The 14,109-nt window shown below is 36.2% G+C and overlaps 1 protein-coding gene across 6 annotated transcripts in view; it reads right to left on the bottom strand.

Moving 5' to 3' along the window:
• The window catches only part of KIAA0586 (KIAA0586 ortholog), a 100,271-nt gene that overhangs the window by 33,182 nt on the left and 52,980 nt on the right, over positions 1-14,109 (bottom strand). For all 6 annotated transcript variants that reach the window (XM_060004478.1, XM_060004477.1, XM_060004480.1 and 3 more), the window contains 2 exons: positions 12,506-12,640; positions 7,519-7,696 (listed from right to left, as the gene is read on the bottom strand). In XM_060004478.1, the coding sequence (XP_059860461.1) occupies positions 7,519-7,696; positions 12,506-12,640 (313 nt within the window). The remainder of the gene's footprint in view (positions 1-7,518; positions 7,697-12,505; positions 12,641-14,109) is intronic.

Raw genomic sequence — 14,109 nt, forward strand, 5'->3', positions numbered from 1 at the left:
ATTAATTTAAATAATTGTAATAACATGCATCATTTAGAGCAACCATTGTTCCAAGCCTCACATTGGCCTTTTTATATTCTGATATGGCTTTTTCTATTCCTATGTCACTTTTCCTACATTTTCTTAAGACTGGCAAATGAATTAAAAGAATTCATACACACATAAAAACTTTTTGTACTGATTATATATGATTATATACCTAGAAAGCCCTAGACTCCCTAGTGAGGAAAAATAATTTTATTAGACGTAATAAGACAATTTGGTACTATGACTGGATACTAAAAAAATATACAAAAGTCATTGGTTTCTCTCTATATTATGCAATATGCACTTAGAAACAGAAAAATAATCTTTTACTATAGTGACCAGAACTGTAAAATAATTAAGAAAGGTATAGAAGAAGAAAATGAAGAAAATTATGAAATCTTATTGAAGAGCACAAAACAAGATCTGGACAAATAGTAAAATACATAAAATGTATTTTTATACATACATATAAAAATGTCAATTCTTCCAATATTAATATATAAATTAGCACAATTCCAATCAGGGTGATTTTTAATTGAAAAACATAATTTTAGAGTTTATATGGAAGGATAAATGCCTGAGAATTGTCCAGAAAAGCAGGACTTTTTTTTTTTTTTTTTTTTTTTTTTGCGGTACACGGGCCTCTCAGTGTTGTGGCCTCTCCCATTGCGGAGCACAGGCTCCGGATGCGCAGGCTCAGCGGCCACGGCTCACGGGCCCAGCCGCTCCGCGGCATGTGGCATCCTCCCGGACCGGGGCACGAACCCGTGTCCCCTGCATCGCCAGGCGGACTCTCAACCACTGCGCCACCAGGGAAGCCCCAGGAAAATTTATTTTAAAAAGTAAACTTGCCCTATCAGATAACAGAATGTACCATAAAGACACAGTATTCCAATGTGTTTTAGATCCTAAGGAATCTAGAATACTTAGAATAAAGAATCGAAAGAAAAAAATTCCTAGATCTATGAGAATTTAATATACAAATTGGTTGATATTTTAATTCAGTAGGAAAAAGATACATGATAATTGGCACAACTGACTACTTATCTGGAAGAAAATCAAATTGAACTTCTACCTTACACCACTTGCAAAAATAAATTCCAGATAGACTTAAATATAAATATATACTAAATAATGAACTTGCAAAAAGAATCTGAGACTACAGGTATAAGCTTATATTGGGGGAACCTAACCATGTGATGAAAACACAGGAAGTATAAATGATGTAAATAATTCTATAAAATTTTTTAAATTATATGGAAAAGAATATAAATAATGTCAATGAACAAAGTACAAATCTGGGAAAAGACATTTGCAATACAGATGATAGAAAATATCTAAAATACAGAAATAGTTCTTACAAAGTTACGAGAAAAACTTAGAACCTAACAGACGGGGGAAAAACTTAAGTAGGTAATTCACAGAAGAGCAAATACAAATAGCCAACAAACATAAACTCAGCAGTAGTCAGCCATATCTTTATACTTTAACTGACAAAAATAAAAATAGTAGTAAACACAATTTCTGGAAGCGATATAGAGGGAAGGTTGTAATATATTACTAATAAAAATAAAGTAGTTTAAATTTTTAAGACAGCAACTTGGTATATCTATTTTAAATTTTTAAATATATTTTCCCTTGGGCCCAGTAACTACTTCTGGGAAACTATTCCCTAAATATAGAATGCAGCAATATGTTAGGATACACACGTGTGAATATTTACTTTAGCACTGTTTATAGTAGGGGCGAAATGATAATAAAGTAAATATTCATCAACAGAGCAATGATTGAATACATTATCGGAAATCCATACTAAAAGTGGATAAAAAGTCAATAAAAAGATGAATTTAAGCACTACTACTTGACCTTGAGTAATTTCTGCAGGGTTTACTGGGTGAAAACAAAATGCAGGTGAGTGTGCATGACACAATCTCAACTTGTAAAATAACAACAAATACACACACATCGTATGTACCTATCATGTATACTGTATGTGTGTGTGTATATAATTATTATATATGCATAAGGAAAAAAAACCAGGAAGGTTACATACCAGAATCTTAACATGAGTTAAGGCATAAAGTGGGACAGGAGAAAATGTGAGGAGGAGGGGTAGATGAAGAGCACTCAAAAAAAGTCTATAACTTAAAGTAATATATGATATAATCGTATTTTATTTTTATGTAAAATGATATGTGGCTGACGTATGGGTGTAAGGAAAAAAGTTAGTTGGAAAGGACACAAGGGGGCTTCCCTGGTGGTGCAGTGGTTGAGAGTCCGCCTGCCGATGCAGGGGACACGGGTTTGTGCCCCAGTCTGGGAAGATCCCACATGCCGTGGAGCGGCTGGGCCCGTGAGCCATGGCCGCTGAGCCTGCGCATCCGGAGCCTGTCCTCCGCAACGGGAGAGGCCACAACAGTGAGAGGCCCGCGTACCGCAAAAAAAAAAAAAAAAGGACACAAGGTAGATTGCGATAAAAGAAGAAAAAAATTAAATATAGAAACAAAGAAAGTGTATAATCAAACATCTCCCAAAAGCATTAAAAGTGCATAATAGCTTTCAGCTCATATGACACCCTATCACTTAACCTATATTTACTGACTATGCTACATACTCTGCTAGATGACAGGGCTATGACAGTGGACAAGATAAAGTCTCCATTTTCAAGTGAGATTACAAATCAGTGTGATAAGAGCAACATTAGGCAGGCGACATTAGAGGACTACACAGAGAGCATATTTGACGGTACCTAACCCAGTGATAAGGGATCAGGAAAGGATTCCATGACAGCAATCACAACAATGTTGAACTTGATGTGTCACTTCTAAAAAGTATGCTCATTGAGTGTAATGTACGTTAGTTAGCCCTTTGTAAGAGAGACACTTAAAGTATTATTCCATTCAAGACAAATTTAATTAACCATAATTTAAAATCCCTAATTTTACTTTTCTAGAATCTTACTGCTTTGAAAAAGCAACCATGGTAGACTTTCAGAGAAGACTAAGTCTGCTTGAATTGCCAGTGCCAGCAGCAGCTTTGGTTCTTGCCTGTCTAATAAATTATTCCATTTGTATGAAACCCAAAGGTACCTCAAATTCCACATAGATGAAACCCCACTCATTCTTATTTCCTCCTAATTCTGTCTTTCCTCCAGAATCCCTCCCTCCCTCAGTGAATGGAAATACCATCTATCCAGTCATTCTAGCCAAAAACCTGGAGTCATCTTAGACCCTCCCTTCTTTTGCACCTCTCATATTCAACTAAGTCTTGTCCACTCTCCTCCTCAAATGTCTCTCAAGTCTCCCTTTTCATATTTCTTCGCTGCTGAATAATGTCTCACCAGGTTTACTTTAATAACTGTCTAAGCCAGAGGCTCCTTGCCTCCAGTCTTAATCCTCTGCAATCTATCCAACACACTGCACCTCACATGATCCTGCTAAATAAAAGGCAAATATGATCATGTCACTCATTTACATACAATCTTTAATGGATCTGTGAATATCACAAAACATTCAGAATTGACAGAAATTCAAGACTGAATTTTCCATGGGCATAAATATAAAGTAAGATTGGAATTACTTTCCGTTTTGCACACAAACGAATCTCTACTGTCTTAGAGTAAATCGAAAAACCACTTGATATTATTATCTATATCCACCTGGTTTCTGCTACTGTTCCAATCCCATTGCATCCTAAAGTCTAATTCACTGATAAAGTACTTACATTTCCCCGCTTAAGTTTCACTGTTTTGTTTTTTTTTTACTTTATCCCCTTGTCTCATTGCATATTCTGCCTTGGAAGTTTCTCTTACACTTACTACACAGCAAACATCTATTCATCATTGAGAACTCATTTCAAGTTAGCTCCTCACACATGAAGTCTTTCTTGATTGCCCTCCCCAGTTACAACTGACCTGTACTCCCATCCCATACAGACTGCTTCACAATAACTACAGTAATTTATTGCATGTTTTTGCCTTCTCTCTACTACCTCTACTAGGGAAAAAATTCATTATGGATAAGGCCTTACCAGGTTTTATATTCCTACCACCTAGACTGTGCTTAGAGCAGAGCAAGCACTCAAAAAATATTTTCTGAATAAGTAAATGAATAAACTGGAACGTGCTTATCACACTTCATCATCTGGCTGATTTCTCTAAGATTCAGTTTCACATTGGCTCTTGTGGGAAACCTTCTCTGAGCTCTCATGTGTGGGCTGTTCCTCCTCTGCGCTCCCAAAGCAGTCTGTGTTGTGCATTAATCACACAGTATTAAAATTCCTGTCTCATATTCTTCTACACGAGTTTGTAAACTTCGAGAGCAGATGTCTATTACCTCTGCATCTCAAGACCCTAATATTGTACTAATATATTGGTACCGAGTACACAGTAGGTACTCAATACAAGTTTTCTGAGTAAATGAAGAGCTATAATTGGTAGTAAGTCCCAGAGTCCTCACAGTTTGTTCGAAATACCAGTTTACACTTTAGGGTTCTCGAGACAATTCTTCAAACCTTATTTAGCATCTTTTTGTTACTCAACCCAATGTGAAAGCCTCAGAATTAGAAACAGTGATAGGGGACTATAGGTTGCAAATAGGATGCTTTCTGAAAATGAGCAGGGGTGGGGACAGGCAAGGTAAGAATAGCTGAGCCTCTGTAAACAAAGTTACTAAAAATCAACATGAAAGGCATGAGATTAGCCAGCAGCAGAAATAGTGATACACTGGGACTCATTCTTCTACAGTAAACATAATGTAACAAAATACTTAAAGCAAGAGGAACAAACTAGCTCTCTATAGGCACCTTCCTTTTAAGCAACTGTGGATAGTTTCTGGTTCCATTAAATACATTTGAGAAGGTATTGATATTTTTACATTCTCCAAGCATTATTAAAGATAGTAACAGTTACCATGTGCCAAGCACAGTGCTAACTACTTTATGTGCATTGTCACCTACTACCCACCCCCAATAACCTTAGGAGGTAGATATTGTTTGCAATAAGCAGCCTCCACGATGGTCCCCTAACATCTGGGTCCTGGTATTCACACCTTTCTGTAGTCCCCTACGATATTATTCCAGGATTGGTCTGTGTTATCAACAGAATGTGGCAGAAGTAATGGCATGTCACTTCTGAGACTAGGTTATAAAAGACATCGTGGTTTCCATCTTGGTTGTTCACGTTCTCTCAGATCATCCACTCTGGGAAAAGCCAGCTGCCATGTCATGACAGCTCTATAGAAAGGTTCCAGTAATGAGGAACTGAGGCATCTTGCCAGCAGCCATGTGAGTGAGCTTGGAAAATAGATCCTCCAACCCTAGCTGAAGCCCTCATATGACTGCAGCTCTAGCCAACAGCTTGACTACACCTTCATGAGAGATCCTGAGAACCATGCAGCTAAGCTACTCCCAGATTCATAACTTTCAGAAATGTGTGAGATAATAAATGTTTGCTGTCTTCATCTGCTAAATTTTGGGGTAATTTGTTACACAGCAATAAGTAACTAATACATTAATATTATCCCCACTTGATAGATGAAGAAACTTGGGCTCAGAAAGATTGTTACTTGCCCAAAAATACAGAGCTGGAATTCAAACTGATTTCTGAAATTCCAAAAGCTCAAACTCTTAGCCACTCTGTCATACTGACCCATCTATATGCTCTATCTTATGCCACATTACTTATTATTTTTTCCAATTAAATTAAATAAATATCTATAGCGTGCCTACAATTAAAAATGAACTGTACTATAAGTAATCTGCTAGGCGATACCAGGGTATAAGGAGGGGTTAAACAGGATATATCCTCATGGATTTTATTCTATAACATTTATTATTTATTTTTATTTTCTGTAACAATTTAACAAGTACCTTTGTTCGCCAAGTACCAAGCAGCTCTCAAGTGATCTGCGAGAGCCATCTAGTGTCAATTCTATTTAATTGCACTCTGCACTGTTAGCTGGATACAAATATAGAAGTCATATTTTAATGCCACTTTGAATATTAATTTTTAAAAATGTAAAAAAATTAATACTCTTACTATGTGCATAAAATAAATAATTCAAATATTAATTTACATTCATTCCCATAGAAAATTCAGTCTTGAATGTCTCTCAGATATGAATGATAAGGTATTCGCTCATACTTTGTGCCAATGTTTTTCTAACTTCCAGCATCTCCTCTTCCAACTTTTGGCAATCTGCATACCTCCAGAAGTTCTTTTCATTTAAGAGAATGCAGCAATGGGCATGAGAAAATCAATAAATGAGAATATAGCTGATCCTCATTAATTTGAAGATTCCATTTCTGCAAATTCACCTATCTGATAAAATTTATTTGTAACCCTGAAATCAATACTCACAGCATGTTCGCAGTCATTTGTGGACATGTGTAGAGCAGCAGAAACCTGAATCACCCTACACACACTTCAGCAGATGAGGTTGAACACGGTGCTGCTCTGCTTTCTTATCAGCTCTTACACTGTGAACAAGTGTTCTTTTTCGCTATTTAGTGACACATTTTTCACATTTTTGAATGCTTTGTTGGTGATTTTGTGGGTGTTTAAAATTGCCCCCAAACATAGTGCAGAAGTGCTCTCTAGTGTACCTAAGTGCAAGAAGGCTGCGATGGGCCTTACAGAAAAAATATATGTGTTAGATAAGTTTCATTCAGGAATGAGTTAAGTGCTGTTGGCCGTGAGATTCAATGTTAATGAATCAACAATATATATTAAATAAGTGTCCTTAAATAGAAACACACATAAAGCAAAGCTATGTACTGATCAACTGTCAAAAATGTGATAATCAGAGGCTCACAGGAACCTAACCTTGTATTTCCCCTAGAAGCAGTGGCTCAGTATTTGCTAATTCAATGTTTCTGGTGACTCTATAGGACATAAGTACTATAGATAATGAAAATCAACTACATATGCTAGAAATTGGTATTCTCTATTCTACTCTTATTCCCAAAGTGTTACAGCAGAAAGTTTAGTTAATAAAATTCCAAAACAGTCCTGAGTACACTGAGCACTGAGTCAGAAGACTGAACTTCTACAGTACTACCTAATTTAACACTGTCCTACACATGATCTGTTATGTCACAGTTTTGATGTGCTGGTTATATTTTTCCAGTATATATTAAAATAAATACATCACTATTAAAAAGTTTTAGGTGGACACATGCATATTACCAAAATTATCTCATGCCCCATCCAGTGATTCACGTACCAACACTTTGGGGAAATACTGCTATAAATACCATAGAAAAAGTCATTATCAAACTTTTCAATTATGAATACCCCTTTTAATAAGGAAATTTTGTAAGCCCCTACCTGAAAATAGTTAAGCTTTTCTTAATTCAGATCAGGAACACTACTGTAGATTATAATACAAAATACAGCATTCAACATGGAAACAGTAACCAAAAAAGTATGATGGGATTCGAAGTGAATATTCTAACAGACAATACATCAAGAAGCAATATTTTGGTGTATACCTGTAACTGTGGCACACTGCTGAGATAATGGCTTAGGAGCACATCTTTGATCTGAAGACTCTGCGTTAGTTACAGGCTGCTGCATATAGGTGGAATGTCCCATTAAGATGTTCTCTGCTGCTGCTGTCAGCCTGGGCCTTTGTCCTTCACTAAGTTCACCTACACTGTTTTCCAAGTCCTGTAAAAAGTAGAAACCATTGTTACAAACATTACATTAAAATCAAGTCAAAACAAGAAATAGTTGTCAAATGTATCATGATGCAGACCACATGACTGCTTGAAAGCTATTTTAGGAAGTCCTTATTATGCCACATACACGCTACAGGAAAGTTAGTTTAATAAGATATCTAAGTGCAGGCTTTGTTCTCCATATCTTATTTCTTATGAAGTTAAATACCCATTATCTGTTTTCTTCAAGCTCCAAATTAGACAACAATAAAACACACCGGAAAAATGTTATTATTTAAAACACTAAATGCTGTCACACATTATACATTGTTCATACAGCTTAATTAGAAGAATAGAAAATTCACCTCTTGTTCTTTATGAATGAAAATTGGCTAAAGTTGCTAGTGTGAACTTTATAATAAAACAACTGATGAAAATGTACAAAAAGTATGAATATGTTTATCAAATATACAAAATAAATAAAAACTAAAAAAATGATGAATTCTATTTTCTTTTGGTATTAAAAATAATATGCCCTAATCACTAGCACATCTTGTGACTTGGAGATAGTCTAATAAATGAGTTTACTAATCAAGAACTGGATAAAAATTCCAGTATATGAGAGTTCTCATGTTTTTTATTAAAAGGAGTTTAATTTCAACCAAGTAGAGTTTTTTTACTAGAATATATGAAGAAATCACTGCTGAAACATCTTTGATGACTCTGTTGATTACAAACTAAAATCTAACTGTTTAGCTCATCATTCAAGATTTTCTACAATTTGCCCTAATTATCCTCTACAGATTTGTAGCTCCCCTTATCCTGTAATCTGACTTTTCTTTAAGAATACCAGTTGCTCAACACTCTTTAAAAAGAAAAAGATTGTTTTGCAATTAATATAAAACCCTTGGAGATTCTTGGGCAAAGTTTAGAATGACAGCAGATACATTTTCCCTAGAAATTAATTAAAAATATTTCACAGTGCCTATTTTACTCTGCCACTACCATATAAATGTTGTGCAATATATAGTACCTTCTCTGTTGTGAACCAATTTTTTTAAGGTACTTGTAACTGCTGAACTACTTAACACCTTAATACTCTATGACCCTACTGAAGATTTAGCTTCCCTATTCACAAAATGCTCTCGTACTCATAAGCAGTTATCATTTTAATATTATACTCAAAGCTCAGACTCATGTCAATTCTAAGTTAGGCTACCTATGATCTCTAGTAGTACACCTGGCCCATCCACATAAATGTACAAATTGCAGTTTTGTCATCAGACTACTCTCACTGACCTGATGCTCCCTCTGGGCAAAGAGTTGTTTAAGCACAAAGAATGGTTACTATTTTCTTACCAAAGCAATATTTTAACTTACAAATGTATCATTACTACCAGTTCTTATTACAAACAAAACAAATGTTTGATAGTTCTGTAAATGTAGGATAACACACTAAATGTCGCTGTTAATCAGACTGGCAAAAATTTAAAATTAAAAATATCATATGTGGGCTTCCCTGGTGGCGCAGTGGTTGAGAGTCCACCTGCCAATGCAGGGGACACGGGTTCGTGCCCCGGTCCGGGAAGATCCCACATGCCGCGGAGCAGCTGGGCCCATGAGCCATGGCCGCTGAGCCTGTGCGTCCGGAGCCTGTGCTCCGCAACGGGAGAGGCCACAACAGTGAAAGGCCTGCGTACCGCAAAAAATATATATATATAGATATATCATATGTGGTGTTGGAAAGGAATCTCATATAGTTGAAAAGCAATTTATTAGTGTCTGTTTAAATTATAAATGCTCGTGCCTTTTGAGTAATTCCACCCCTCATCTTCTATAGAAAAGCAATTCCTCATAATGTAAAAAGGGTTTTATTCTTATTACAGTTTGGAGAGAAAAAAAATTGGAACCAATCTAAAAATCCTTCAACAGTGGAATAATTAAACTAGGGTATACTACATGATAGATAAAAAGGATATGGTGGATCTTTAGGATTTATAGTTAAATTTTAAGAATCAGATGGCAGAAAAACACATACACATACCTCAAAATTATCCACACATGACCACACACAAACATACACAACCACACATATGCAAATGCTTAGATGCTTAGAAAAAGATCTGGAAACGATACACTTCCAACTTCTGGGCTTCTGGTCTAGCCAAGATGGCACACTAACAAAGGCTGCCAGCTCCCTGTCCCCAAAACAATGTTGTAGTAACTACATATGTGGGAAGAAACCAGGATTCTGAGAACTAGGTAAAAGTTGCGAAAAACCACTAAGAAAGACTGACGACTAGCTTGACTTGGTGTGTGTGGGGAGAAAGGGGCTGCATCCTGAGGAGGAGGGTCGCTAGAGGAGGTTTAGTGAGAAGAAAGATTGGTACAAAGTGCTGCTGTCATTCCCTTTTTCCTTCATTAACGTGAGATCATCACTGCTTGTCCCTTAACCATAAAGATCTTGGCAACAATCTGGGCTGCAGATACTAGTACCCCAGAGTAACATCAGGGAGCATGAAGGCCCAGCCGGGGTAAAAAGTTATAGGTGACATCTGACCAGGAACCCATGACCATTCATTCCTTCACTCTCTCCCTTCTTCACCCCAGGACAGGAATACAAAACTTCCCAAAGAAACTTCTTCCTAAGGGTTTTAAAGACACAACAACCATCAGAAACACTAAACGGTAGAGTACCAGCAAACAGCAGTGGCCACGATCAACAGTGGTTCTGTGCTGCCTGAGACGCCCATCCCTGGGGCTCATCTCCTCCTCTCTTCTTATATTCACAGGAACAGACTATGGCCTGATTTTCATCCTTACGCAATACGATTTCTCACAGAATAGCTTATTCCCACCGCCACCACCCCATCCACCCCGGCCCCGGAACATGAGTTCATATACCAAAAGAAACAGATACTCTTATAAAGCAGAAACTAACACATCATTGTAAAGTAATTATACTCCAGTAAAGATGTTAAAAAAAGAAAAAAAGAAACAGATACTCGAGGAATCAATTAGTGTTTAAAAAAAAAGTGAAAAACATTAATCATACATACATACACACAAGGAACAAAGAAAGATATTAACAATGTGAAACAAAAAATCATTAAAAAAAAGAACCAAGTAAGACTATCAGATATGAAAAATATAATAAATCAGATAAATAGCAGGCTAAAGAACAACTTAGTGGTTGGCAGATCAGATTGAAGAACTCTCCCAGAAGAGAGTAGGAAAGAATGAAGACATAGAAAGTCTAAGAGATAAAACAAACAGAAGCAGAAGTTTTAATATCTGGAAATAATAGTTCTAGCCAGAGGGGGAAAAAATGAGAGGAAGAAAAAAATTGAAAAAGTAGTGAGAGAAATTTCCCAGCATTAAAAAGATGGAAAAGTCTGAGCATCGAATTAATAAATGAGCCAATATAACTGATTTCCAAAATGAAGGAAAGCGGGATTAGTTAGTGGAACTTCTAAACTACACTGACATTTCTACTAGTTTTTGTGCCATTTGTTTGTCTCATTTTCTCTCTCCTCTTTCTCTCTCAGCCTACTGGTTTCTATACTAAGCAGCATGGTTTCTACAGCTATGAGAGTACTTTCTTGAGTTTAGCAACAGCAATCACAACTAGTATCTTTCCAGTGAAATCAATTTTTGGTCAAGCTAAGTAAAGTTGCAGAAAATTTAGTCATTTTTCAATAAGAAGGAGTAAGTAAATTTCCATTTTTTCCATTACTAAGTTCCATATCTTTTTTCTTCTACCTTTCCTAAGAATTAAAATTTTTAAGATAAAAATTAATAGAAAATAAAGCCAGCCATCTCCTTGGATTCTGTATAGTCTTCAGATCTTCAGCTCATCTAAAGCCAGTTTCACACCTGTTCAAGCAAAGACAACCAAATACAATAGAAAGAATACTAAATAGAATCAAGAATCCTAGTCCCACCTCTATCATTAACCAGCCTGAGCAACTACACTGTACATTTCCACCTGGAATTTCCTTAAGCACCTTAAACTTAATGTTTCAAATCAAATTCATTACCTTCCCCACAATACTTAGCACTCTTCTCTCTGCTTTTCTAAGCCAACAGCTACACAACCACAACTTCCCTTAACCAGTGACCAATTACTGCCAATCAGTACTCATATTTAAATCTCTCTCCTTTCTATTTCTACTTAACTGCCTTTGTTCATGTTCTCATTCTGGACTACTCCAGTGGTGTTCTGACAAACCTCTATCTTTCCCTCACTTGTCCACGGCTCCATATGTCTTCCTAAATATCTTAGCCTGTGACTCCCTTGCCCAAAAATATCTTAAGGGGCTCCATAGTGTCCAAGGCTTACCATGGCCTACAAGGTTCTTTACGATCATATTGTTCAATCTACTTCTCCAGCTATTTGATCAGTTACTGCATGGCAGAGTAATTGTTTAAGCTCTTTTCTCTCTACAGGACTGTAAGCTGCTTAAAGGTAGGGACCCTGCCTCATTCATCTTTGTACCTTTTCGGAGGTTGTGTCTGGCATATAGTAGATACTCAGTAAATGGTTGCAGAAAGAAAGAAAGAATGAATGAACGATCCTCACAAATCATTTGAAAGGGCTTCAGCTTTTTTCATCTGTAGAATAAGAGAGTTGGAACAGATGGCCTAAATTCCTTTCAGCTGTAAAAGTCATAACTACGGTTCTAGGTTAAAGTTACTGCAAGGCTGATCCCTGAGTAAGCTGAAGTATTAGAGTGCTTTAACTAAAAGTAGGAATATTTTTGTTATCTTTTTCCTGTATTTAGATCTAACAGAAAAAAAAATTAAGGTTAAAAAATACCTCTGAATGATAGACCATTTGCTGTGAAACTAACGATTCCTGGTTTTGTTTAGCAAGAAGAGAAAGAATTGCATCAGCATGAATTTCTTTATGGGGCATCCTAATCACTTGTCCTTCGCTGGGAGGATCATCTTCCTAAGTAAAATATAAAGACAATACAATAAAAAAACAAAAATTAATGCATCAATTACATTTTTCATAATTTATGATTAATAAAACTTAACAGTCATCATGAACATGGTCATATTAGCACTTTACAGAAAGAAGATGGACTCTTTATTATCATTTAGATCTCACTTCCATTCGACTATACTAAAAACCCTTTATTTTTGCCTCAAATGTAAATAACAGTATAAAATAATTGGGTTACATTTAAACTAGGGATTTACTATAAAATCATATGAAAGTTGGACCCTTTGTCCCATGTGATTGAGTTACAATGATTCATAAACGTTTTATACAGTGTCATCAAGTTTTTGGCTCACACGGTTTCCCTGCTTCATGTTGATGCAGCACACAAAGCTGCGCCCCCAGCGTGGCAATGGGGGCAAAGCACTGTAGCAGTGGTGCAACCTGGACCACAGGCAGAAATGAAAAACTGCAGAAATACGCTGAGGCACCTATAGACCTTTGATTGTCCATTTGCCTTTGCGCTGACAGCCAGTACTCGCTAGGGAGCAGGTACTGAAAGCCCTAGTCGGAAGACCCAGCTTAGACTTCTTGGTGCCTCAAAATAGACCAGTCCCGAAAATGAAGGACAGTGTGGGCCACAGTCAGAAAACTGGATTCCCTTGTAAATACAAGGATTAGCATGATTTTAAACTCCATTAATAGTATTTTTTTTTACTTAAGTATCTTACATTTAATGAAATAAAGTTTAACTCTGGAGTACAAGTCTTTATCCCCCAGGTGGACACAGATAAATACCTACTGGTACATAACTGCAAAGTTAGTCTTTTTCAAGATTGTACTTCTGCATGTGATTTTATCATGAATTTGTAGCATATCTGATTTAGGCTTAGTAAAAATATCAAAATTAAAGTTTAGTTTCAAATGTAAAAAAAGAAAGATGTTATAATTTAGTCCTGGTTCAGTTCAGCTATTTAAACAAACTTAAATGTGCTTTGGCACCATGATAAAGTTCTAAGAATGGATAAAAATGCCCTAATGACATATTAAGTAAGCCAAATGTTAGTGTAATGCTCCTCTGAAAATAAAGACTTCTCCTTTACGCTTCCCCCTCATATTATTTTATAAAAGTGATTTCCACTCTCTTCAGAACAGACTCAATTACTTGTAATAAATAATTACTGTTTAAAAAGTAACTGCTATTAAAATCTTATCAAAACTCTCCTTCATTAATTATTTCATACTCCTACATATAGTAAAGCAAATTGTTTTAACACATTACTTGAATATATGAATCTCCAGATTTGGCATCTTTACCCTGTTGTGTCTTTAATAGTGTAAAGATGCTACATGGCATCTTTTGCTTTTTGTTTGTTGGACTTGACAAACACCGGACACACACACCCAGCTGCTTGCAACTCAAGCTTTAGGATTCATATAGCTCCTATTAGAACTCAAAATTTACAGTTTTTAGC

Source organism: Delphinus delphis, chromosome 2 (assembly GCF_949987515.2).
Source record: "Delphinus delphis chromosome 2, mDelDel1.2, whole genome shotgun sequence".
NCBI lineage: Eukaryota > Metazoa > Chordata > Mammalia > Artiodactyla > Delphinidae > Delphinus > Delphinus delphis.